Source organism: Rhinopithecus bieti, unplaced genomic scaffold, assembly GCF_001698545.2.
Source record: "Rhinopithecus bieti isolate Rb0 unplaced genomic scaffold, ASM169854v2 scaffold_20840, whole genome shotgun sequence".
NCBI classification, from domain to species: Eukaryota; Metazoa; Chordata; class Mammalia; order Primates; family Cercopithecidae; genus Rhinopithecus; species Rhinopithecus bieti.
In genome coordinates, this window is record NW_016809955.1 from 354,177 (window position 1) to 379,944 (window position 25,768).

The following is a 25,768-nucleotide window of genomic DNA, read 5'->3' on the forward strand; positions in this document are numbered from 1 at the left end:
TTTTTTTTTTTTTTTTGAGGCGAAGTCTCGCTCTGTCGCCCTGACTGGAGTGCAGTGGCCGGATCTCAGCTCACTGCAAGCTCCGCCTCCTGGGTTTACGCCATTCTCCTGCCTCAGCCTCCCGAGTAGCTGGGACTACAGGCGCCCGCCACCTCGCCCGGCTAGTTTTTGTATTTTTTAGTAGAGAGGGGGTTTCACTGTGTTAGTCAGGGTGGTCTCGATCTCCTGACCTCATGATCCGCCCGTCTCGGCCTCCCAAAGTGCTGGGATTACAGGCTTGAGCCACCGCGCCCGGCGACCTCCTTTCATCTTAACCCTGGGGATTCATTCCCTTCATCAGCTCTCTCATACTCAGGATCTCCTATTACAGTGTCCTTTTCTTGGTTTACTCCCTCTTTTGATGAAACACATTTTCCAGTGGATTCCTGAGAATAGGTATGTAGACTATTCCATAGATTTGAGCCTTTACATGTTTTTAAATGTCTCTTTTAGTCTGTCTTCATACTTGTTTGACAGCTGCTGTATAAAATTCTAGGTTAGAAATCATTTTCCTCCTAATCAGAAGACGTTCTGATTCTTGATCCTTGCCTTTACCCTGTTTTTTTCTCAATGAAAGCTTGTACTTTGTCCTCAGTGTTTCAGATTTCACAATGATATGCCTCATTGTGACTCTGACTGTCTTTTCACCCATCATGCTGGGTACTCTTTGGGTTCTTTAAAACCGGAAACTCATGTCCTTCAAGTCAAGGAATTTTTCTTTAACTTCTTTGCTGATGCTCTCCCCTTCATTTTCTCTATTTCTTATCAGAAGTCTTGCTATTTGGATATTGATTCTCCTGGACTGACTCTGTTTTCCCCTCCTATTTTCCATCCCTTTTTCCTTTTGCTCTACTTTTTAAAACCTTGTTTATGGGGACTTGCACAGTAGCTCACACGTGTAACTCCAGCACTTTGGGAGGCCAAGGAGGGCGATCACTTAAGGCCAGGAGTCCAAGACCAGCCTGGCCAACATGACGAAACCCCATCTCTACTAAGAATACAAAAATTAGCCAGGCATGGTGGCACACGCCTATAGTCCCATCTACTCAGGAAGCTGGAGCAGGAGAATTGCTTGAGCCAGGGAGGCAGAGGTTGCAGTGAGTTGAGATCACGCCACTGCACTCCAGCCTGTGTGACAGAATGAGCCGTGAGCCTTTATCTCAAAAAGAAAAAAAAACTTTTTTATGAAATATTTTTAACATTACAGAAATAAGCAGAATAGTATAATGAGTCCCTGTGTACCCATCATCCAGCTTCAATAATTATCCACGGTTAATATCATTTATACCCCTTCCCATAACCCTACTCTATTCTTTTGAAGCAAATCCCAGAAATTTATATCACTTAATCTGTAAATATTTCAGTAGGTCTCGTTTTTTGTTTGTTTGTTTGCTTGTTTGTTTGAGATGGAGTCTCGCTGTGCTGCCCAGGCTAGAGTGCAGTGGTGTGATCTCAGCTCACTGCAACCTGTGCCTCCCGGATTCAAGTGATTCTCTTGTCTCGGCCTCCCGAGTAGCTGGGATTTCAGGCACGTGCCACCATACCTGGCTAATTTTTGTATTTTTAGTAGAGACAGGGTTTCACCATGTTGACCAGGCTGGTCTCGGATTCCTGACGTTGGGTGATCCTCTCTCATGAGATTACAGACATGAGCTACCATGCCTAGCTCGGTATATATCTTTGAAACAGATCTCTTTTAAAAAATTTAACTACGGTAACTATTCTCACAACTTAAAATATTAGCAAGAATTCCTTAATACCACATATCGAATCAATGTTCAGATTTTATTGTAATTTTTTTTGTTTTATTATTACTTTGTGTTTGAATCAGTAAAGTGCACATATTATGGTGGGTTGATAGCTCTTAAGTCTCTTTAGCTACACTGTTTAATATGATAGCCACTAGCCACATGTGGCTATGTAAATTGAAATTAAATCAAACAAATTCAGTTTCATCATTGCATCAGCCACATTTCAAATACATGTGTGGCTAATGGTTACTAGATGGGACAGTAGTGCAGGAGTAGAACATTGACCTTACTTTAGAAAGTTCTGTTGGCGGCCGGGCGCGGTGGCTCAAGCCTGTAATCCCAGCACTTTGGGAGGCCGAGACGGGCGGATCACGAGGTCAGGAGATCAAGACCATCCTGGCTAACACGGTGAAACCCCGTCTCTACTAAAAAATACAAAAAACTAGCCGGGCGAGGTGGTGGGCGCCTGTAGTCCCAGCTACTTGGGAGGCTGAGGCAGGAGAATGGCGTAAACCCGGGAGGTGGAGCTTGCAGTGAGCTGAGAACCGGCCACTGCACTCCAGCCTGGGTGACAGAGCCAGACTCCGTCTCACAAAAAAAAAAAAAAAAAGAAAGAAAGTTCTGTTGGCAGTGCCAATCTGTAGCCTCCTTTTCCGTATTTCTTTTACCTTTGGTTTTCAGCAGTTTGACTATTATGTATGTAGGTGTTTTTCTTGTATTTCTCTGGCTTGGAGCTCACTGAGCTTGGATCTGCAAGTTGATAGTTTTCCCCAATTTTGGAAATGTTTTGTCATTCTTCAGATGTTTTTTCTACCTCATTATGTCTCTTCTCTCGTTCTAGAATTCCAATTACATATGTGTTAGACCACTTAATGTCATCCCTCAGATCACTGAGGCTGCTTTTTTAAATTTAATCTTTTTTTCTCTCTGTTCTTCAGATTGGATAATTCCTATTGATCCATCTTCAAGTACACTGCTTCTTTCTTCTATAGGCAACAACCTTCTGTTAAACTAATCCAGAGCATTTTCATTTCAGATATTGTACTTTTTAATTCTAGGATTTCCATTTGATTTTTTGCTGAATTTTCCTCTCTGGGCTGGCTCGATTCTTTCAAAAGTTATCTTTAAGTCTCTGTCTAAAATAGAAAGGCTTTCTGCCAGCCTCACGGGGAGCTAAGTTGGGAAAGAGGGCTGGAGAGTCTTAGCATTCAGTATGCATTAATTCATTTCATTCACCACCCCTCAGCCACGTTTGGCTTTTACTTCTAAGTGCCTTCTATTTTATCATCTCCAAAAGAATCAATCTTCAGTTTTATGCAGGGCCTAGAGACCTAAGAGTTGTCCAGCAGTATAGAATCGAGGTTGGGATCTAGAAGTCTTATTGACATCTTAATCCTCTCTCTTTTAACACTCCCCACCATACAGTTCCAGAGGTGCTACCAGTCCTAAGACTTTGAGAATTCTGTGGTAGTATTGCTAATCCATCTGCTTTCCAGGTACCAAGATATTGTTGCTGTTATATCTTTTTCTTACTATCTCTATGAATTTATACCTTGAAAATTTTTTATTTCCCTTTAGTTATGGCAGAACTCTTTCCAGGAGAAAAGAAACTTAAATGTGATTTTTCAATCTACTATCTCTGCCTAGAGGTCTGATAGCACCTTAAAAGTTTTTCTTTCTTTCCTTCCTGCTATACAACTTTATAATTAGGAACCTTAGAAGTGAACCTGTGGAGAAAGAATTAACCCTTTCCCATGTATCGTTTTTGTTATCCCTCTCTTTATTGCCTTTAAATCTCACATAAACATTGTTGAATGAGAGGCTGAATATTAATTAGAGAAAAGAAATAGACATGATGTCTCTTATTTTTTTTTTCTTTGCATATCTTTCTAAAACAAGGCAATATTCATCAGTCTGTTCATTTAACCTTTGATTAGGACAGAAAGTGTTGAAGACACTAGCTGCAAAGGACACGATCTTACAATCCTGTTTACTCATGTCTTAAGATCATTGTCAGCCAAATTTTGCTAGTATATGGCTCTGAGGAGATTCTGTCCCTTGCTACTCCTACATGTAGTTCCAGCCTGTGAGACAGTTAGTTGCAGATGGTGCTTGTCCCTGATATTTCATGTCTTGCATGTGTCCATTCACACTCAGAAAGCCCACAGCTGTAGCTATTATACCAGAAAAACTGGTAGACGCTTCCAAACGAAAGACCTTTTCAGCAGCTTCCATCAAATGAAGCAAACCAGCTTGGCATTTGCTGACGTTTTTTGACTGTTGTGCAAGCCAAACAAATCAGTGTTGAAGCCTTCTTTGGTCTTCCAAGATCCACAATTGAGGACTGCACACACTGATTGCATTTGTGGGACCACGATGCTGCTTGAATAGACAGTGAGTCCTTGAAGTGGTGGATCTTTTGGGAACTATATAGAGGTTCTCACGTCAGACAGTTGGATCCATTGTTGGATCTGCTATCCAAATGATCCCTGTAGACCTAAAAATATTCCTCCTAAAATATTCCATAAGCAGTATGTAGGTGCTGGAGTCTTAATTATGAAAGATTAAAACATTGTGCTCTCAAAAAATAAAATAGAAGATTACTTACTGAGATTGCTACTTCCAGTTTGACATATTCTTCATGTCCCATCAGGACTATAAACATATTCTTTAATCTCATCTGAGAAATTCAGTATATTACATATTCATATTCAGTATTCATATTCAATATATTACAAACTTGGGTCAGATTACCCAGGTAATAGAAATCCATGCTGACATCCTGAGAAAGGATAATGAATTTCACACAGTAATTCTAAAATGGTAATAAAAGTGATTTGTGGGCTTTTATTTGTTAAATTCACAGCCATCTTTTTATCATGATTATAAGCGAGGAGTTAATGATGAATAATGGAATCAGTTTTATGTTTCTAGTTTAATAAATGATTAGAAATAGATTTAACCTTGTGGTCTTTAGATTTAACCTTGTAATGCAGTAGAGGACTTTGAATTCTGGATGTAAAATAGCTACCTCTTTCTAGTCCCAGCTGATAAAAACCTATGTTATAGGAATTACAGAGAACTCACTCAGATTTTTCCTCAGCTGGACTGAATTTGAGAGCCATACCCTGCTCTCATTCATGTTTACTCTCTTATATTTTGCTATAGCATGATGTTTAACGGGATGGGGAAGAAAGTGCATTATTCATAATTTTTAATGAAGGGGTTATGCATAGGCTTTGTAGTATTAAGGTCCATACATATTTGAATAAAACTGCAGAAAAGCTTTGAGCCATGTGACCATGTACACGTAAGGAATGTAAAATCTCATAGTTGGAAGGGATGGTCTTTAATTTTGTCTATTTCAAACCCTATCTGTTTTTGATGGAATTCACTCTGTATTGGCAGTGATGGGAAAATCAGTGCGTACATGAATGCCACCAGTGATTTACTACCCTATATGACCCATTCTGTCTTCATAAAACTCTGTTAGGCAGTTGTTTATTTGACGTTTTTTTATTTTTGTTTTCTTTTTTTGAGGGGGGAGGGGACAGGGGTGGGGGGAATCAAAGTCTCACTCTGTCACCCAGGCTGGAGTACAATGGTGTGATCTCTGCTCACTACAACCTCTGCCTCTTAGGTTCAAGTGATCCTCCTGCCTCAGCCTCCTAAGTAGCTGGGATTATAGGTGCCCACCACCACGCCCAGCTAATTTTTTGGATTTTTAGTAGAGATGAGGTTTTTTCACCATGTTGGCCAGGATGGTCTCAAACTCTTGACTTCAAGTGATCTGCCCACCTCAGCCTCCTAGAGTGCTGAGATTACAGGCGTGAGCCACCACACCTAGTAATTTATCTGAAATAAAATGTCTTCGTTTAGGTTCTGTCTGTAGATCCTAGTTCTACATTTTGAGATTTTTATAGATTAAGTTTCTGAATCAAGGCACCCAGGGCCTGAAAGTCAATCAGGTGGGCCTGTGATGAAAACATACTCTTTGTCTGAATTTATTTTCTTTTTTTTTTCTACTTCAGGAAAGCCTAAGTTTATGGCAGGACATTTATATAATGTCAGTTTTACTGTTCTAATTTTAGAAGAAAATCCATTTAGAAGGAGGGACCCTGGTAAATGTAGTTGGAATCAGTTATAGTTTGGAGACTGAAGGAAAATACTATCTAATCACTTTTGAAAAGTGTGTGAATGAAAGATGATCCTTGACTTGGTAGCAGCCTTCCTTTCCAGGAACCCTGGAGTTGAAGGGCAAGTACTCAGAACAGGAAAGCACAGAACTTCTCGATTCCATAGCCCCTGCTGTGCTCCTGACAGTAATTTATGTCCCTCTATATGACCTGCTTCCCCAGTGGAACTACCCAGAGACAGCATCTGTGTTCAGTGGCCTGCCCATCTGTCCAGTCATCTTGACAGCCACGTGTCCTCCTTTTGTCCATGTAAAGTTGTACTGTCCACTAGGCAGAACATAGGCACAACCGTGAACCCATTTGATTTCTAACTTGCAGCTAACTAATCTGAGGATGTATGCTTAATATCTAGAACCTAGATTTGATTCTAGATTGACACCGATTACTGCCTATTATTACTGAAGTCTGTTCTTTTATTGAATTTCTACTAGGTCTTCTATGACATACTAAATTAGAGTAGAATTTTAATCACCTTAACTGGTAGTTTTCTAGTCTTGCCTTCAGGATTTTTTGATTCCGTACAGTATTATTAAATGTTTTTGTTTGTTTGTTTTTTCAGTCAGGGTCTTACTCAACTTCCCAAGTTGGAGTTCAGGGGCACAGATACAGCTCACTGCATCCTCAACCTGCTGGACTCAAGTGATCCTCCCACCTTAGCCTCCCAAGTAGCTGGGAATGCAGGTGCATGCCACCACACCTAGCTGATTTTTTTTTTTTTTTTTAATTTTTTGTAGAGTTGAGGTCCGGCTATGTTTCCCAGGCTGGTCTTGAACTCCTGGGCTCAAGCCATCCACCTGCCTTGGCTTCCCAAAGTGCTGGAATTACAGGCATGAGCCACTGCACCCAGCCTAAATGCATTTTTAAAGTTTAACAGTCACGCCTGTAATCCCAGCAGTTTGAGAGGTCGAAGCAGGTGGATCACTTGAGGTCAGGAGTTTGAGACCAGCCTGGCCAACATGGCAAAACCCTGTCTCTACAAAAATACAAAAAAGTTTGCTGGGCATGGTGGCGCACGCCTGTAATTCCAGCTACTCAGGAGGCTGAAACAGGAGAATCGCTAGAACCCAGGAGGCAGAGGTTGCAGTGAGCCAGATTGTGCTGTTGCACTCCAGCCTGGGCAACAGAGCGAGACTTCATCTCAAAACCAAAACCAAAAACAAAACAAAGCAAAACCCAGTAAGCCCACATAGCAAATAATAGCTCAAGTTGTCCCTCTACCCACCTCTCGCCACCCCTGACTATTAACATAAACAATGTTCGAAGATGAGACAGCAGCAACCAACGGCATATCAGCCAGTACATGCAGCTGTGTAGCTATCATTAAAGGGAAAAAGAAAGACTGGTCCCTTTCGGCTTGTCTGTCAGGCAGGCTGAAAGGCCTATGAAATTATTGCTGACTGTTTCTGGCAACTGAAACTGTTTAGAGTAATTCTGTTGTAGGCTGCTAGAAGAGGAGAGGATTAGGGGCCAGTAAGATTTCTGAAGAGTAACTGGGTTGATCAACATAGTATCACGGGGGGGTTATACATTGGCAGAAAGCAGTCACATATACATTTGCTATAAGTTCTTGATTTATTTTGTTTAACCTATAAAACTTTTTAAATGAGGAAGCTACCCAGGAGTAGGAATAGATGCAGTGTATCTTAGCATGATTTTCCCTTGACCCTGGGTTCCCTGTGAGGCACACAGCTGCCAGTGACATAGGTATGGTCCTATCAGAGTCGTGAAAGTTGCTTAATTCTTGCTATTTTACTGGCCTGTTACACTCAGGTAACCCTCAGGTAGGTTACCTATTATACTCAGATACCTAACTTACAGCAAATGTATATGTGACTGCTTTCTGCCAATGTATAATCCCCCTGTGATACTATACTGACCAATCTTTTTTACTGGCCCCTAATCCTCTCTTCTTCTAGCAGCCTACAACAGAATTACTCTATATAGTTTCAATTGCCACAAACAGCCAGCAATAATTTCACAGGCCTTTCAGCCTGCCTGACAGATAAGCCGAAAGGCACCTGTCTTATCTTTTCCCTTTAATGATAGCTACACAGCTACATGTACTGGCTGATGTGCCCTTGGTTGCTGTTGTCTCATCTTTGAATACTATTTGTGTTAATAGTAGGGGTGGGTTGGGGCTGAGGGACAACTTGAGCTATTTGCTAAGTAGGGTTTACTGTTAAACTCAGGTAACCTTGAATATAACCGGTATAGCCAGTGGTATAGCAAGAATTAAGCAACTTTCATCTCCCCACCTGGAAGAATTTGCATTAACAGTTTCTAAGCAGAAGAGGCAAAATCTTACCAAAGGTCTCCAAGACCTTGGGCGATCTAGCTATGCCTTTCTCTCACTCCTTTCCTCATTGATTTCATCTGTTACTCCTCCCCTTCACTGTAGCCACTCTGGTCTCCTCACTGATCTTAGAATACAGTATGCTGCCAGCTCATGACCTTTTAATTGACTGTTGTCCTTGTCTGGAATGTGCCTTCTCCCAATCTCCGTATCTGTATAGCTTACTTACTTCGTTTAGGTTTTTACTAAAGTAGTACCCAAAAAAGAGAATAGAATGATAGTTACCAGAGGATGGGGGGTGAGGGAAATGAAGAGAAGTAGGTTAGTGGGTGCAAATATACAGTTAGATAGAAGGAATAAGTTCTTTTTTTTTTTTTTTTTTTTTGAGACAGAGTCTCACTCTGTTGCCCAGGCTAGAGTGCAATGGTGCCATCTTGGCTCACTGCAACCTTCACCTCCCAGGTTCAGCCTCCCGAGTAGCTGGGATTACAGGTGCCCGCCACCATGCCCAGCTAATTTTTATATTTTTATTAGAGATGGGAGTTTCGTCATGTTGACCAGGCTGGTCTCGAACAACTAACCTCAAGTGATCCGCCCACCTCAGCCTCCCAAAGTGCTGAGATGACAGGCCTGAGCCACTGCACGCCTGGCTAAATAGTACCTTTTTAGTAAGGTTTTCTCCGTTCATTCCCAGTACTACCAATCTCCCTTATTTTTACCCCATAGCATTTCATTATATTTTAATTACTACCGAATTATTTATTATCACCTCCTGCCCCTCTCCTACTAGAATGCAAATTCCAAAGGAACAGCAGTTTTTGTCTATGTTTTTCCCCCCACTGCTCTGTCTCCCAGTGCCTGGAATGAAGTCTGGCACACAGTAGGTGCTAGATAAATATTTGTTGTTAAATGAGTCTTTTTGCTTTCATTTAAGAAAGTATTAACCAACATCAGATTCATCTAGTTCTTGAACCAAACTAAGTAAGGCTATCTCTTCATCTTGACAGAGTACCCCTAAATACAGCCTCTGCCTGTTGTTTCTCAGCAGCCTTGCATTCTATCCTCTGACTCTTAATATAATTCCCTTTTATCTGGATAGGTCTGGTCCTGGTCCCAAGTTTAATCTGAAGACTATAATCACAAATTTATTTTCTCTCAAGAAGGCAGAACAAATATTAGAAGCTGTTGCTTCCTTGATATTAGGAAAGGCAAGATCACAGCACATTAATGGACCCTATTTTCAAAATTGGAGATGACTAGGAACATAGCACAAGTTAACTGTGCTCACATTTTGGGAATTTTTTCTGTTGCTAACTTATATCTGTATGTCTCTTTAAAATAAAACCAAATTGCCACCATGAGACTATTAAATTATTATCCTAAAGAGCCTTAAGACTATTTTGGTTAATATTTCTAGAGTAAATTTGGAAGCTCAAACTCAGTAAATGAAGAAGTTCAAGGATGCTCTTACAAGTGTTATGGAGCCTCAGGAAAACTAAAATCATTTAGATGCCTGACAGGAAATGGCGCTGAACAAGCCCTTTTACTGTGAAAACAGAAAAGCCTGTCTTTTTCATAATCCTGATAAACACAAAGGTGTAAGGAGGCAAACTTTAAAAGCAAGGGCCTGCCAGGCACGGTGGCTCCCGCCCGTAATCCCAGCACTTTGGGAGGCTGGGGCGGCGGATCACTTGAGGTCAGGAGTTCAAGACCAGCCTGGCCAACATGGCGAAACCCCATCTCTACCAAAAGTACAAAAATTAGCTGGGCGTAGTGGCATGAGCCTGTAGTCCCAGCTACTCAGGAGGCTGAGCAGGAAAATCACACGAGCCCGGGAGGCAGAGGCTGCAGTGAGCCGAGATCGCACCACTGCACTCCAGCCTGGGTGACAGAGCAAGACTCCGTCTCAAAAGGTAGGGCAAAAAAAGTTGTCTTTTGGCAATAGGTATTCATTATTTCTGTTTGCTTTTAAGAAAACAATTTTTTCAGATACTCAAAACAGTCTTTTGCCTTTAAATAGAAAAAAAAGGTTTTTTAAAAAGGGTCTAGTACTTTTCAATTTCAGGTTTTTCTTTACTTGCTATTAGAAAGCTTACTTTGGTGCGAAATCGGTATGATTGTTTAGAAATTGAGAGATAAGGAGTGAAAAGACTGAGACCCATACACTGAAATTCAACTTTGGAAATGAATTTTTTTAAGTCTCACTTAATGAAACTTAAAAAATGAACCACCCAGCTGCACTGGAGTTTGTGTTGCAACTTTGAGGGTGTGAATTTAGCCTGACCTTCCCTAGTTTTCTTTACCTTTCTTTTCTTTTCTTTTTTTTGAGGGGTGGGGAAGGAGGGAACAGCGTTCTCACACTGTCTCCCAGGCGGGAGTGCAGTTGCGCGATCATAGCTCACTGCAGCCTCGACCTCCCAGACTAAAGTTATTGTCTCACCTCAACCTGACCAGTAGCTGGGACTGTAGGTGTGCACCACCACGCCTGGCTAATTTTTTATTTTCATTTTTGTAAAGATGAAATTTTACCATGTTGCCCAGGCTGGTCTCAAATTCCTGGGCTCAAGCAATCTTCCTGCCTTGGCCTCCCAAATTGCTGGGATCACAGACAGGTATGAGCCATGCCTGGCCTCCACAGTTATAGATGGCTGCAGTGATGGCTATGGGTGGGCTACTTTTTCTACCCTCCACAAAGGTAGTCTTTCATGAAAATTGTGACCTACTCACCCTTTTTCCAAATGGCTTTGCAGGGGCGGGGCAGGGGGTTCTCTTTTAAAGCAGTACTTGAGAATCTATTTCAGTTGCAAAATAGTTAACAAAATTTGATTTAAGTAGTTCTGACCTTGCTGTGCTTTGGACTTCTCCCATTTGACAGCCCTGAAGGTTCGTCATTCTTATTTTCTCCTGCCCCAGTGGTGATTTTGACAGTGTAATCCAAAGTCTTTTAAAGCAATGTCTATTCATACCACTTTACAATCTTTATCTAATCTTTAGTGTTCTGGAGATTTAATTTGCTGACATTTCTTTTCTTCTTCTTCTTTTTTTTTTTTTTTTTTTTTTTTTTTTGGAATTAACAGTCTTTATTGGGCTCAGACCAGGAGTCCATGGGTCTTGAGGACCTCTGTGTATTTGTCAATTTTCTTCTCCACGTTCTTCTCGGCCTGTTTCGGTAGCCTCATGAGCTGTTTCTTCTTTTGGTACGGTATCTTGGCTTTCTCTTTCCTCTTCTCCTCCAGGGTGGCTGTCACTGCCTGGTACTTCCAGCCAACCTGGTGAGCCAGGCTCCCCAGATAGGCAAACTTTCTTGTAGGCAAACAGACGCACAACCTTGAGGGCAGCAGGAACCACCATCCGCTTTTTCTTGTTGTAGGGCAGTGGGATGCCGTCAAATACCTTGAGGCGGTCCAGGGCGGCCTGGCCTCGCTTGGTCTTGTGGGGTAGCATGCCTTGCGCTGTCTGCCAGAAGATGCTACTGGGGGCCCTGAAGTGGTAGGGGCCTCGGGAAGGGTTGGTGTTCATCCGTTTGCAGAGGAAAGCCAGGTACTTCAACTTGTTTCTGTAGAAATTGCCAGAAATGTTGATGCCTTCACAGCGTACGACCACCACCTTCCAGCCCAGCAGTACCTGTTTAGCCACGATGGCCGCCAGGCGGCCCAGGAGATGGCCTCCACCATCAAGCACCAGAACCTGCACCTCCGCCATCTTCAGCAGCCGCCTGGGAAAAGCAGTTTGCAGGCATTTCTAATTCATGGTCTCAATTATTTGAGAGTTTTTTGAGACTGAGATTAAGCAGATCTCATAGCAGAATGGGGACTACAGGAGAAGTCATAGTATTTCAGTTTCAGTGTCTTTTGGTTTCTGTTGGCTTTCTTTCGAATCAAGGCTTACTAAGAGAGACTGGCTTTTAGGGGCTCATTGCCTTTTTAAAGTCCAATAATTATATGTGCTACTAGAGGATTTACAATTTTAGAGATCATCTGAAGGCTCTGTTCAAAGCTTTCATTTCTGGTTCTGAGAACTGTTTAAATATGAAAACTTCAAACACTGAAGTGCATATTAGGGACATGGAACCATTGCCTACTCTGTCAAATTTTCCCTATAAAGGATTCCACTGTCCACATACTCTTAACGAACAATGTCCTAATGTCTCCTGAGAATAAATCAATATGGCTTTATACTCAGGATGAACAGCAGTTTGGTATACCATTTGAGGCCTCCTCAGCTATCATATAATCCACCTGATCTATTGGGTGGACTAAGAAAGAATATGGGAAGAGAGTTCTTGGTTGAATCCTAGTCTTGGAAGTGAACTAAAGATGCTGTTCAGTTTAAAATGGAATTAGTACTGGAAGGAAAGTCATTCGACATTTCATGACTCTTTCTGCTATGTTTTTAACTCTATCAGATATTGTCTAATATCATAGATAGACCTTTCTGTTTTGTCAGGGTCTCTGAGAATTCCCAGATAATTTATTGGTCAATAGAGTTTGAAATGCTATTTAAACTTTGGATCACCAACCACAGTGGCTCATTCCTGTGTAATCTCAGCACTTTGGGAGGTCAGGGTGGGAGGATTGCTTGGGTCCAGGAGTTTGAGAGTAGCCTGGGCAACATAGTAAGACTAGTATGTCTAGTCTAGTCTAGTATATAGACTAATGTCTACAAAAACAACAAAGTTAGCCAAGCATGGTGGCACACGTGTAGTTTCAGCTACTCATGAGGCTGAGACGGGAGGATCACTTGAGCCCAGGAGGTCAAGGCTGCAGTGAACTGTGATCATGCCTCCACCCTCCAGCCTGGGTGACAGAGCAAGACCCTGTATCAAAAAAGACATTAAAATAAATAAAATAAACTTAAGATGGTAGATGGATTTTGGTGTTGATTAGAAATGCAGAACTACCCGTCAGTTTAACTCCAGCACCTAGCAGAAAGGGCCACTTCTGCCTGAGTCTCAGATGATATATATCACACTGTTGGAGTAAGTACCATTAAAAACCTGTCACTCGGAGCCATTCCCCTAGGATCTGTCGACTAGGTCGTGTGGTACTTAAAACACATCTGAATCATCATTGCTCAGAGAAGTGGAGATGGTTGACGTCACTCCCTGGTCCTAGCTTGGACCAGCCTGCAAATAATCTTTCCAAAAGCTAAATGGAGAAGAGGAATACAAGAAAAAAAAAAGTTCTTCAGAAACGAGGAAAGGTCACAAGTGACGTTATGGAAGAGTAGATGATACAATCTCAAAGGCAAGCCCTGCACTACTTCACTTGGTTTTCCTCGTGGCAGTGCTTCCTTTGGTTACCTGTGGTGAGAGGTGGGGTAAGAGGCCTAATTTGCCAGAGTTCAGACTGAGTTCATGTTGTACCTTTTTATAGTACTTTTGAGTATATTAGTATAAGGTTAGAATATTAATTTAGCCTGTTCATCTCCAGCTGTCCCACCATAAAGGGATTGTAGCTCCTGCAGCAGGCTTCCTATACTATGGGAAGAAACTAATAGCTGGTTACAGGCTGAAGCTGACAGGTTGCTCTTTCCTCAGCAGCCACTTAAAGTAACTTTAAACAATCATTGTTATTATGAAGCATTTATAGCCCACTTTTATGTTTTCAAAGTGCCTTATAATTTCTGTTTGCTTTCCTATTGATGTCCCTAAGAAGCAGGTTAATATTGTTATGGTCACATGTTGCACACGACATACCAAAGGAACAGAGGATTAGGTAATCTTCTTGGTACCATCTGTGATCTGCTTTGGGCATTCTCAAAGCAGAAGCTGAGGTGTGCATTCTGTCCTTCACTCACTGAACCCATTTTCTCACTGTTTACTGTGGTGTGTGTGTATTGTAGCTTTTATACTTTTTTGACTGCCACTTACAGTAAGAAATGTATTTTACATAGTGTGTACACACACACAATACATAAAACTGAACAGTTTCGGGAAACATTACTTACTCTTCATGAGATGCGCTGTGATATTTTTCATTTTATTTTTTTAATGCCAGTTTCAACCCACTTAGTTAATTTTAAGAACTACCAGTTGGTCATGACCCACCAACTACCATGTGTATTCTTTATGGAAGCTAAAGAATACACAATAGCACATTTTCCTAGAGCATCAGTTTTACTCAAAGTTAAAGGGAGAAACACATATTCAAACATATATGGGTACATGATGGAATTTATCATGGAACTTCAAAGAGATTTGTTCTTATGATAGTCTACTTCGTATTATACCCCTAATCTTGACCCATCCCCCTGCCTCTTTCCCAGATATTTCCTCTTCTGTTAAGGGAAATACACTAGAAAAATGTGAGAAATACTGTGCTTTTGGGACTTTGTTTGCTTGTTTGTGAGATAGGATCTCACTCTATTGCCCAGGCTGGAGTACACTGGTGCAGTTGTAGCTCATTGTAACCTTGAACTCCTGGACCCCTATCCTCCTATCCTCTTATCCTTCTGCTTCAGTCTCCTGAATAACCAAAGGCTCATGCCACTGCACTCGGCTTTTCGTTTTGTTTTGTTTCGTTTTGTTTTGGTAGAGACAAGGTCTCACTCTGGTTGCCCAAGCTTGTCTCAGATTCCTGGCCTTAAGTGATCCTCCCTTCCCCTTTGGCCTCCCATAGTGCTGGGATTATAGGAGCGAGCCACTGCACCAAGCCCCATAGAATTTTTAAGTTCATTATTGTGTAAACCCAAGTGAGGTCAGAAACTTTGTATAGTTTATTTTACAACTGTTATTCAGCACATATTCTGTGCCAGTCACTATTCTAAAAACTGAGAATATTGTGGCAAATAGAAGACAGGAATTATTTCCCTCATGGAATTTATATTCTACCACAAGTGGGGTATGTGGCATGGGGACAGGCAATAAACCAGCAAATCAGTACAATACATAGTATATCAGATGCTAGGGGGGACAGTGGAAAAATATAAAAGAAGTACTGGAGTTGGAGGTTGGGTGGTACAGTTTTACAAAAATATGTTGGTCACGGAAGACTATCTGAAAAGATTATATTTGGTTAAAGCAAAGACTCAAAGGAGACAGGGAAAGAATCGTGGATTTCTGGAAGAAGAACATTGTAGACAGAAGAAACAGCAAATGCAAAAAGCCATGAAAGTAGGAGTGTACCTGCTATGTGCAAGGAAGGAACAACAGGCTCCTGCAGCTGGAGTAGAGCTAGCAAGGAGGAGAGTATTAACACGACCTCAGAGAGGTTGGAGGAGTTGGATTATAGGCAATTGTAACTGGTTTTTATTCTGAGTGAGATGGAAAGGTTTGAGCAGAGAAGTATTTATGAGCTGACCTACATTTTAAGATCACTCTGGCTGCTATGTTGGGCATATACCGGGGAAGCTAGGTGCTGTGAAGGGAAGGTATAGGGGGATGTGGCTGGAAGACTAGTGGAGAGGCAGAGAGACTGTGAAAGGCTTTGCAGAATCCCGTAGTAGTTACTGAGTTTGGAAAGACAGCAGGAGGTTGTACTTGGAGGTGGGGAGGGGAGATTAAGAGTTTGGTTTTACCACAATGAGATACTATCTCACACCAGTTGGAATGGCTATTACTAAAAAAATTAAAAAAAAAAAAATGCTAATGAGGTTGTAGAGAAAAACACAAGGCTTATACACTATTAGTGTGAGTGTAAATTAATTTAACCCTTGTGGAAGACAGTGTGGTTATTCCTCAAATACCTAAAAATGGGCCAGGCGTGGTGGCTCACACCTATAATCCCAGCACTTTGGGAGGCCAAGCCGGGTGGATCATGAGGTCAGGAGATCGAGACCATCCTGGCTAACACGGTGAAACCCTGTCTCTACTAAAAATACAAAAAATTAGCCGGGCGTGCTGGCTGGCGCCTGTAGTCCCAGCTCCTCCGGAGGCTGAGACAGGAGAATGGCGTGAACCTGGGAGGCTGAGCTTGCAGTGAGCCAAGATCCCGCCACTGCACTCCAGCCTGGGTGACAGAGCAAGACTCCGTCTCATAAAAAAAAGGTGAGACCTAAAAATGGAAATATCACTTGACCCAGCAGTCCCATTACTGGATACATACCCAAAAGAATACAAATAATTCTATCATAAAGACACATGCACACATATGTTCATTGCAGCACTATTCACAATAGCAAAGACATGGCATTAACCTAAATGCCCATCAGTGATAGACTGGATAAAGAAAATGTGGTACATATATGCCATGGAATACTATGCACCCATAAAAAAAGAATGAGATCATGTCCTTTGCAGGAGCATGGATGGAGCTGGAGGCTATTATCCTTAGCAAACTAACACAGTAACATAATACCAAATACCACATGTTCTGACTTTTAAGTGGGAGCTAAATAATGAGAACAAATGGATGCAAAGAGGGGAACAACACACACTGAGGTCTGCTAGAGGGTGGAGGGTGGGAGGAGGGAGAGGATCAGGAAAAATAACTAATGGGTACTAGGCTTAATAGCTGGGTGATAAAATAAGGTGTACAACAGACTTTGATGACACAAGTTTACCTATATACCAAGCCTGCACGTGTACCCCTGAACTTGAAATAAAAGTTAATTTTTTAAAAAAAGAGTTTGGTTTTAGACATATTCCTTTTGAGCAACCTATTATCCAAGTGAAGATATTAAGTAGGCGGTTGGATATATATGTGATCATTGATTTCCCTCAGGCAATCTAGGCATGATGTTATAGCTCTTGGAAAATAGTTTAGAAACTTGTCTGGATTATATCTTCCTACTATCTATACCTGTTGGGATAGTGAATTTTTAAATAAGAAAACAAGAAACTGTCTTTCTCTTTTCCTCTCTCCCTCCAACAACAATATCATGCTCTTTAAGGCTGATTTAGTTATATTTAAGAGCAGTCAGCATCAGGATTGGAATTAAACTGGCTTCGTACTGTGTTTTTCCCTTGGTTCTTTTTTGACACCCAAAATATGATTGGCTTATCCTTGGAGAACCTAGCATTCTTTGGGTTGTGATCCACTACCTATTTTATCCTTTCTTAGCATGTACATATTATTTAGCTCAGTGATTTGAAACCAAAAGAACCCATACATCATCCCATCCCCCCATTCCTGCCTCATTGAGAATCAGTGTGCCTAATGAGAGATGTTACTGATGGGATTCTGTTATGTATATGAATGATGTCGAGGTAGAAATAATGTTGAGAAACACAGTGTTTCATTTTTATTTGTTGAACATCTTCCCCTTATTTTCATGCAACAAATATTTATTGAGGTAGTCAATATGCTAGCGAAGATGAGAGACAGACCCTGCATTCAAGGAGTTCATTATAGGTGAGCCGGAAGTAAGCCATTATTATATGCTGTCATAGAATTGAATACGCTGGGTGCTGTGGGGAGGGGTTAGAGCTTTCTGGGAAGTGTTAATCTTGAACTGAACCTTAAGGTTAAATAGGTATTTTCCAGACAGTACTAAGCTTAAGCAGAAGAAAATATTAAGCAGAAAGAACAACATATAGGCTGGGTGTGATGGCTCACACCTGTAATCCCAGCACTTTGGGAGGCTGAAGTGGGCAGATCACGGGGTCAGGAGTTCGAGACCAGCCTGACCAAAATGGTGAAACACCATCTCTACTGAAAATACAAAAATTAGCCAGGCGTGGTGGCACATGCCTGTAATCCGAGCTACTCAGGAGGCAGGAGAATCGCTTGAACCTGGGAGGCAGAGGTTGCAGTGACCTAAGATCGCACCATTGTACTTCAGCTTGGGTGACAGAGCCAGACTCCATCTCAAAAAAAAAAAAAAAAGGAAGAACAACATATAAAAAAGGTACAAAGCTGTGACTTCCAGTATTTGGGGAATAAGAAGTAATTTTGATGTAGTTAAGGAAGTAGGCTGGAGAGGTAGGCAGGAGTCAGATCTGGGGAAGCCTATATTCTTGAAATGAACCCAGTTCTAGCCTAGAGTGAAAATTTGAGAGCTGCAAAATACAGATTTTGAAAAGCTAATGTAAAAGAGATGAACTGCTTCCCCCAATGAATGACCTGTGTAGTTGATCCTGTAAAGAGATGATAATTTACCAAGGCAGTAGCAAAAGGAACCATTAAGCTAACAATTTGCCAATAAGCCTTTTAAAAAATCTCTTCTAATCTTTTTAACATAATAGTAGTACTACATCTGAGCATGTGTAAGATTTCAGATAAGTCTAATGTGGTTATCCTTAATTAGGATTCTGAGTAAACGAGGTAGAACAGGAGATGGTGAAAGCAGAGTGATTTTTTTTTTTTTTTTTTTTTTTTGAGATGGGAGCCTTTTTTTTTTGCCCAGGCTGGAGTGCAGTGGCGCAATCTCGGCTCACTGCAGCCTCTGCCTCCTGGGTTCAACTGATTCTCCCACTTCAGCCTCCTGAGTATCTGGGACTACAGGCACACGCCCCCATGCCTAGCTGATTTTTGTATTTTTAGTAGAGATGGGATTTTGCCATGTTGGCCAGGCTGGTCTCAAACTCCTGACCTCAGGTGATCCGCCTGCCCCAGCTTCCCAAAGCTTACATGGTGGCTCACGCCTGCTGGGATTACAGGCATGAGCCACTGCGCCCAGCCGAATTTTTCTTTTTTGAACAGACACTTACCACAGTACTTATGAGTCAAGGCTGTTCACTGTGCTTTGCAAATATTAAATCATTGTCCTCATAACAACCCCATGAATTCAGTACTTTGTGATCTACATTTTACAGACAGGAAACTGTCAGAGTCAGAATTTGAAATCAGGTGTTCTGGCTCTCAAGTCCATGCTCTGAACCTCTATATCTGCTGCTTCTGGTGTATGGGTATCCTAGCTCCTCAGAAAATTGTTCTACAGTAGAAGTCCCAGGAAGGCCCTCAGGGTGTCCCGAAACTCCTGAAATTCTATGGCAAAATGTTGTGTGTACGTTTTTCAGCAGGAGAGTCAGTGGCTTTCCTCTGTTTGTCCAAAGGGTCTACAGTGCAGAACAGTTTAGCACCGCTTACCTTATCGTGTCCTTTCCATTGTTAAAGGGCTCCTGTTGGCATAAGGATTCTTTTGGAAGAACAAGATGTTTACAAACCATTCAGACTTCTTAGATAACAATGTTCTAAATTAATTGCTTATCCGGTTGATCTTTCTGGGAACTTTTTCACAAATATTTATGCCAGGTCCCAGATTCAGAGATTATAATTATTTCATGTAGGGTAGGGCCTGGCATCTGTTTTGAAAAAGCTTTCCAGATGATTCTGATATAGGCCTTCAGTTAAGAACCACTAATATTATCCTCTAGAGAATGGGGATACTACTTTATAGTCAAAGATAATCACTTGCATTTCACATGAGACCTTTACATGACCCACCATTAGCCTACCCCCATCACCCCAGTTTTCACTTTTTTTTTTTTTTTGGAGACAGTTTCACTCTTGTCACCCAGGCCAGAGTGCAGTGGTACAATTTCGGCTCACTGCAACCTCTGCCTCCTGGGTTCAAGTGGTTCTCCCGCCTCAGCCTCCTAAGTAGCTGGGATTACAGGTGCCCGCCACCATGCCCAGCTAATATTTTTTTTTTTTTTTTTTTTTTTTTTGTTTTTAGTACAGACGGGGTTTCACCATATTGGCCAGGCTGGTCTCGAACTTCTGCCTCAGCCTCCCAAAGTGCTGGGATTACAGGCATGAGCCACCACACCCGGCCCCAGTTTTCACTTCTAAAGGTTCTTTACAGAGCCCAGCCCTGTCTCAAGGTCTTCTTGGTGCCCTTATTTGAAATAAGAGTTCTCCTCTCTTATCTGCTAAGTACCAGATGAGTTAGAAAATACCTCTTTCCCAGAAGCCCACAGCTGGCATGAATCTTTGGAAGTAGTGCTCTAGTACATTCCTTGTTGTTGTTGCTGTTTGTTGAGATGGAGTCTTGCTCTGTCACCAGACTGGAGTGCAGTGACACGATCTCGGCTCACTGCAGCCTCACCTCCTGGGTTCAAGCGATTCTCCTACCTCAGCCTCCTGAGTAGCTGGAACTACAGGTGCGTGCTACCACACCTGGCTACTTTTTTGTATTTTAGTAGAGACAGGGTTTCACCATGTTGGCCAGGATGGTCTCGGCCTCCTGACCTCGTGATCCACCTGCCTCGGCCTCCCAAAGTGCTGGGATAACAGGCGTGAGCCACCGCACCCAGCCTTCCTTTTTTTTTTTTTTTTTTTTTTTGACACAGAGTCTTGCTTTGTCACCCAGGCTGGAGTGCAGTGGCACTATCTCAGCTCACTGCAGCCTCCACCTCCCAAGTTCAAGCTATTCTCCCGCCTCGGCCTCCTCAGTAGCGCCTCCACGCCCAACTAATTTTTGTATTTTTGCTAGAGACAGGGTTTCTCCCTGTTGGCCAGGCTGATCTGGAACTCCTGACCTCAAGTGGTCCGCCTGCCTCAGCCTCCCGAAGTGCTGGAATTACAGGCCTGAACTACCACACCCACCCATGCTCTAGTACATCCTAAAGAATACCTTTAGTTCCTCTTTCCTGACATTACTCTGCTTAAATTCACCAGATTCAAGCTTTTTAAGAATCCTATCTCAGCATTTTGGGCATCAGGCCATGTTATATATAGGTCACAAACTCCTAGCCTTGTTAGTTGACAGGTTAAAAGCAAGAAAAATAGTTGGATGGACACTTCTGGGAGAGAGAACACACATATTATGGAGAAGGGAATACAGGCACCATTTAAAGTAAGGAAGGTAAGTTGATACTAAATGTAGAAGGACTGGAAGTACTTGAGAAAGAGGATATTTGGATCTCATAGCCACAGTTTTTAAGAGGTCAGTATGCTGTTGAAGTGTAGACATTTGCCATAAAAGGCAGAGAGTGAGAATAGTGTACTAGACAAGCACTTTTTAACTTTGTTTTTAGAGCAAAATGAGAGAGAAACAGGTATAGTTACTGATCATAGAACTTGCTCAGAGAAATGTTTTCCTACAGTGCTAAGAGCATAGATAGGAAAGTCATTAGTGACAGAAAACAGTAAGAGGTGGTGACTTAGAGCAAGTCTCCTCCTACTCCCTCTTCTTACAGCATAAGGGCCTTATAATCTGCTGCTGTGCAGTCTGCCTGTTCCTGAATGTATGTACCAATCAGTGTTGCCCTGAATAAAAGTACTTCTTGTAGCTTTTTAAAAAAACAGCATGCTCTGAATTAAGCAGGCTATGGTAGAATCATAGTCAAGAAGTTTGTATTGTGAGAAGAAAATTCATTTATTTGCTTGCTTAGAGGTTTTTTGTTCTTATAGTCATCAGGTTTACCAATGTTGGGCCCAACAAGCCTTTTCCAACCATAAGACCTGGGAAATAAGATTTTACAAAAGAAACAATTTTAAAACTGATATTTTAAAAAATAAAAAATAAGAGGTAGTATGGCACTAGTTATTGTGGGGAGAAATAAAAATCAAGGTTTAGCATCAAATTTCTGTTTGAATCCTAATTCTTCTGTGTACCAGCTACATGACTCTGGATGTTAGTCTTTCTAAACCTCAGTTTCGTTATCTGTGAAATGAGAGGGGAATGATATCTACTTTGTTTGAGATTGTTGTAATGTGAATTAGAAATAATATCATTAATAGGTAACTTAGTAAGTGGTAGCAGCTACTATTAATCATAGAGAAAAAAAAATCACAGACTTGATTATTCCTGGTATACAAGTTGTGCCTTGAAGACAGGCCTTCTAGAAGGAGGTAGAGTTGCAGGTTGTCACAGTTCTATGGCAATGGAGTAAGGGTGTACTTTGCATTAAATGGGCCAGTTTGTCTTGATCTGGGGAGACCTGCACTGACTGAAAGAGAAAGGAAATAGGGATGCATATTTCTAGACACAGCGCTGTTCTCTTCCTCTTACCTGGCTCCCTGCGATGTCCTCATTTTACCTTGTTGCTTTCCTGGCAGGTGGCTGTGAAAAACAATATCGATGTCTTCTACTTCAGCTGCCTCATCCCACTCAATGTGCTTTTTGTAGAAGATGGCAAAATGGGTAAGTACGTTCCTGCCTATCCTGCTGAATATACCTTTGCCCTTCCTCTGCATGTCAGGCAGAGCATAGCCCCAGAAGTTTTTAGTTATTTTGAGGTTAAAAAATGGAGTAAGGATATTCTAAAGCTCTTAATAATTGCTTATTATTTATTCTTCTGTGTCACAATCGTTCTTGCTCTGCCATTGGTCTCTAAATCACAGTGCCCAATATCTGAATAATCCAGTCACCCCAGGATACAGAAAAAGAGGTTTGGGGACCAGGTAAATATGGATTCGAGTCTCAGCTCTGCCGTTTATTTGCTATGTGACTGGTCAAGGTGATAAACTTTTTGGAACTTCCATTTCCAAATTTGCAGTGCAAGTAATTTTTATAATTATTTCATGAGATAATACATGTAAATTTAGCACTTTACTCTGTACTAAGTTCATACTGCCTCAAGCTAAGAATTCAGTAATTTGTAATAAACCATCAGAACTCCCAACATGCCTATTAACATTTCTCTCTTCCCTTATTTATGAACCACAATCTAATAAAACTGGCTTATATTGGTGCATATTAAACTATGTTGGCACTTAATTGATTTGATTCTCACAATAGCTCTTGGAGTAGGCAGGACGGATGTAATTATAGATAAAGAAATTAAGTCTCAGAAAGGTCATAAGTCACCAAAATAGGAAAACGAGCCAAAATGAAACCCTAGATGTAGACTCTTCCAATATATCCTAGTGTTATTGATGAGGGATTAATTGATCTGAAGTGTAGCACTTTTGCAGAGCTCAGCATTGGCTCCAGTCGCAGCCTGCTGCTAGCTGTATTGCAAGGGCCAGCATGACAAAGGAAAATATGATGCAAGGCATCAAAAATCAGAATACTGACAGATTATGCACATCCATCCTTCCCCTCTGCTTCCCCATACAGAGCGCCAGGTCTTCCTTGCAACATGGAAGGATATTCCCAATGAAAATGAACTTCAATTTCAGATTAAGGAATGTCATTTAAATGCTGGTGAGTAATATACTCTAAATTTCATTTTCATCTTAGTAAATCAAATTAGATATTTGAAATTTTAATCTTTCTTTTGCCTACCCTTTTATCCTCCCCTGTATCTACTATGTTTCTAGTGGGTGTATATGGTAGATACATTACTTTGCAAACCTCTGTTTAAAAAGGTATATTTGATGTAGGTATGTTTTGATGTAGGTACTAGATTACTTACAAGCTAACAGATTTAAGAAACAAGCTAGAATCAACCCATCTACCCAGTTCTTCACTAAAGATGTGTTAGTTCTGTTACTTAAACATCCTAATAATCAAAAACTGAAGTGGCACTTGAGAACATGCACTCCCCTAGTAATTGAAAGGACCATTTCTTCTTTTATATCAATTTTTGGTATTGGAGGAAGGTTAACTTTCTTTCTGAGATTCTGTACTTAGAACCCTGTGTTTATAATTAAATAATGTATCATAGTTAGTGAAAGCCTTGTTGGGCCAAGCATGGTGTTTCATACCAGTAATCCCAGCACTTTGGGAGGCCAAGACGGAAGGATCTCTTGAGTCCAGTTCAAGACCAGCCTGGACAATATAGTGAGACCCTGTCTCTCTAAAAGAAAAAAAAAGCCTAGTTGGTAACCTTTTACTACACTGCCCTGTGCCAGCTTTCATATGATGATACTAACCTCTTTAATCACCATTAAAAAGCTCTGTACTCTTTCGTAGTTAACTTTATTACTGTAAAGGAACATGAAAGGGATATCCCAAGAAGAGAAACAATAGCAGCTATTAGTCCCTTGGGCTGTGTTTCTCTCAAGGATTTCTCAGGAATGAAAGGAGCCCTAAGTTATTCAGAGTCCTGCCTTTGTTTCACTGTTGCTCTCTTTCTCTTTAGAGCTCTTTCTCTCTCTTTTGAGGTTAGTCCTAGGCTTTATGAGTTTGAATGAAAGTGAGCCTTGGTGCTTGGTCGGTACCTCCTCTTTCCTCATTTACCCCTCATTTACTCCTGCATACATTGGTGGTTCTCATAAGGAATTTCCAGCACACTGCCATCCTCCCATTGCAGCTGGAGCATAGCACTGGGGGAAGGAGGCAACACGGCAGTATAGAAAGCAAATAATAATAATAATAATAATGCCTTCTCATTCCAGCTTCCCCCATCTCCTCCCGCCCCTGAGACGGAGCATCGCTCTGTCGCCCAGGCTGGAATGCAGTGGCACACTCTCGGCTCACTGCAATCTCCACCTCCTGGGTTCACGCCATTCTCCTGCCTCAGCCTCTGGAGTAGCTGGGACTACAGGCGCCCACCACCAGGCCCGGCTAATTTTTTTTTGTATTTTTTTTTTAGTAGAGACGAGGTTTCACCCTATTAGCCAGGATGATCTTGATCTCCTGACCTCGTGATCCACCCGCCTTGGCCTCCCAAAGTGCTGGGATTACAGGTGTGAGCCACTGCACCCAGCCCAGCTTTTTGTTTTTAATTTTAGTTTTTTATGGCTCTATGTGATATGCATATTCTATGTTCAGATGAATCTTTTAGGCCTTTTGAAATCCAGCATCATAGTGATCAGCTCCTTCCTGTGATACCTTTTAAACTTGATGTTCCTATAGGCCCTCTCTGAGACATTCAGGAGACTGAAGCCCTCCTGGAACCCTCAAAAGACATTCAGACAGGCATCTTTGCATATAGAAACTTCAGGCAGATGTTTGCCTCTGATAATAATTGTTTCATGTCTCTGGAGCTCTTGGAGAGGTGTCTGAAGCATGGTCTTCTGTAATTTCCATCATAATAATTAATTGTTTCAATTTAATTCAGTAATTGATTTTTTTCATTTTGTGCCATATTTGAAGAAGATGACAGTGTCATCTGTCCCTCACTTTGAGGCTCACTGGTGGATCCTGTTAGAGGAGCCGCCTCTGTACCCAGCTAGGAAGAGACCAGGCCCCTGGTTATATTCACCTTTGTGACACTTGTTTCAATGGCAACATTTCAAATAGTATGTTCCTCAGGACACTTTCCCCTTAAGAAAAAGGGTTTTGGGCTGGGCGTGGTGGCTCACACCTGTAATCCCAGCACTTTGGGAGGCCGAGGCAGGCGGATCACGAGCTCAGGAGATCGAGACCATCCTGGCTAACACAGTGAAATCCCATCTCTACTAAAAATACAAAAAATTAGCCAGGTGTGGTGGTGGGCACCTGCAGTCCCAGCTACTTGGGAGGCTGAGGCAGGAGAATTGGCTTGAATCCGGGAGGCGGAGGTTGCAGTGAGCCGAGATTGTGCCTCTGCACTCCAGCTTGGGCAACAGAGTGAGACTCCATCTCAAAAAAGGAAAATAAAAGAAAAAGGGTTTTGTTGTCAATGAAAGTTGAAAAATACAGCATAGGCTAGGCTTCACCTAGAAATTGCCATTGCACGTTAGCAGACTCAAAGTTCTGAGAAGTGCTATATTGAAGAAACCTGTTTAACTCAGTGTGTTAACTGAACTTATTTGGCCTTGGAATTTAAAATCACAAAATGCTTATTAGTA

General features: G+C 41.6%; 1 protein-coding gene and 1 pseudogene across 7 annotated transcripts in view; one reads left to right on the forward strand and one right to left on the reverse strand.

Moving 5' to 3' along the window:
* Positions 1-25,768, forward strand: part of AP2B1 (adaptor related protein complex 2 subunit beta 1) — a 141,980-nt gene that overhangs the window by 101,389 nt on the left and 14,823 nt on the right. For all 6 annotated transcript variants that reach the window (XM_017890989.1, XM_017890995.1, XM_017890992.1 and 3 more), the window contains 2 exons: positions 22,166-22,250; positions 23,169-23,255. In XM_017890989.1, the coding sequence (XP_017746478.1) occupies positions 22,166-22,250; positions 23,169-23,255 (172 nt within the window). The remainder of the gene's footprint in view (positions 1-22,165; positions 22,251-23,168; positions 23,256-25,768) is intronic.
* LOC108541451 (60S ribosomal protein L13a pseudogene) lies at positions 11,352-12,008 on the reverse strand (annotated as a pseudogene). The gene has a single exon (XR_001888967.1). The product of XR_001888967.1 is annotated as a 60S ribosomal protein L13a pseudogene (transcript).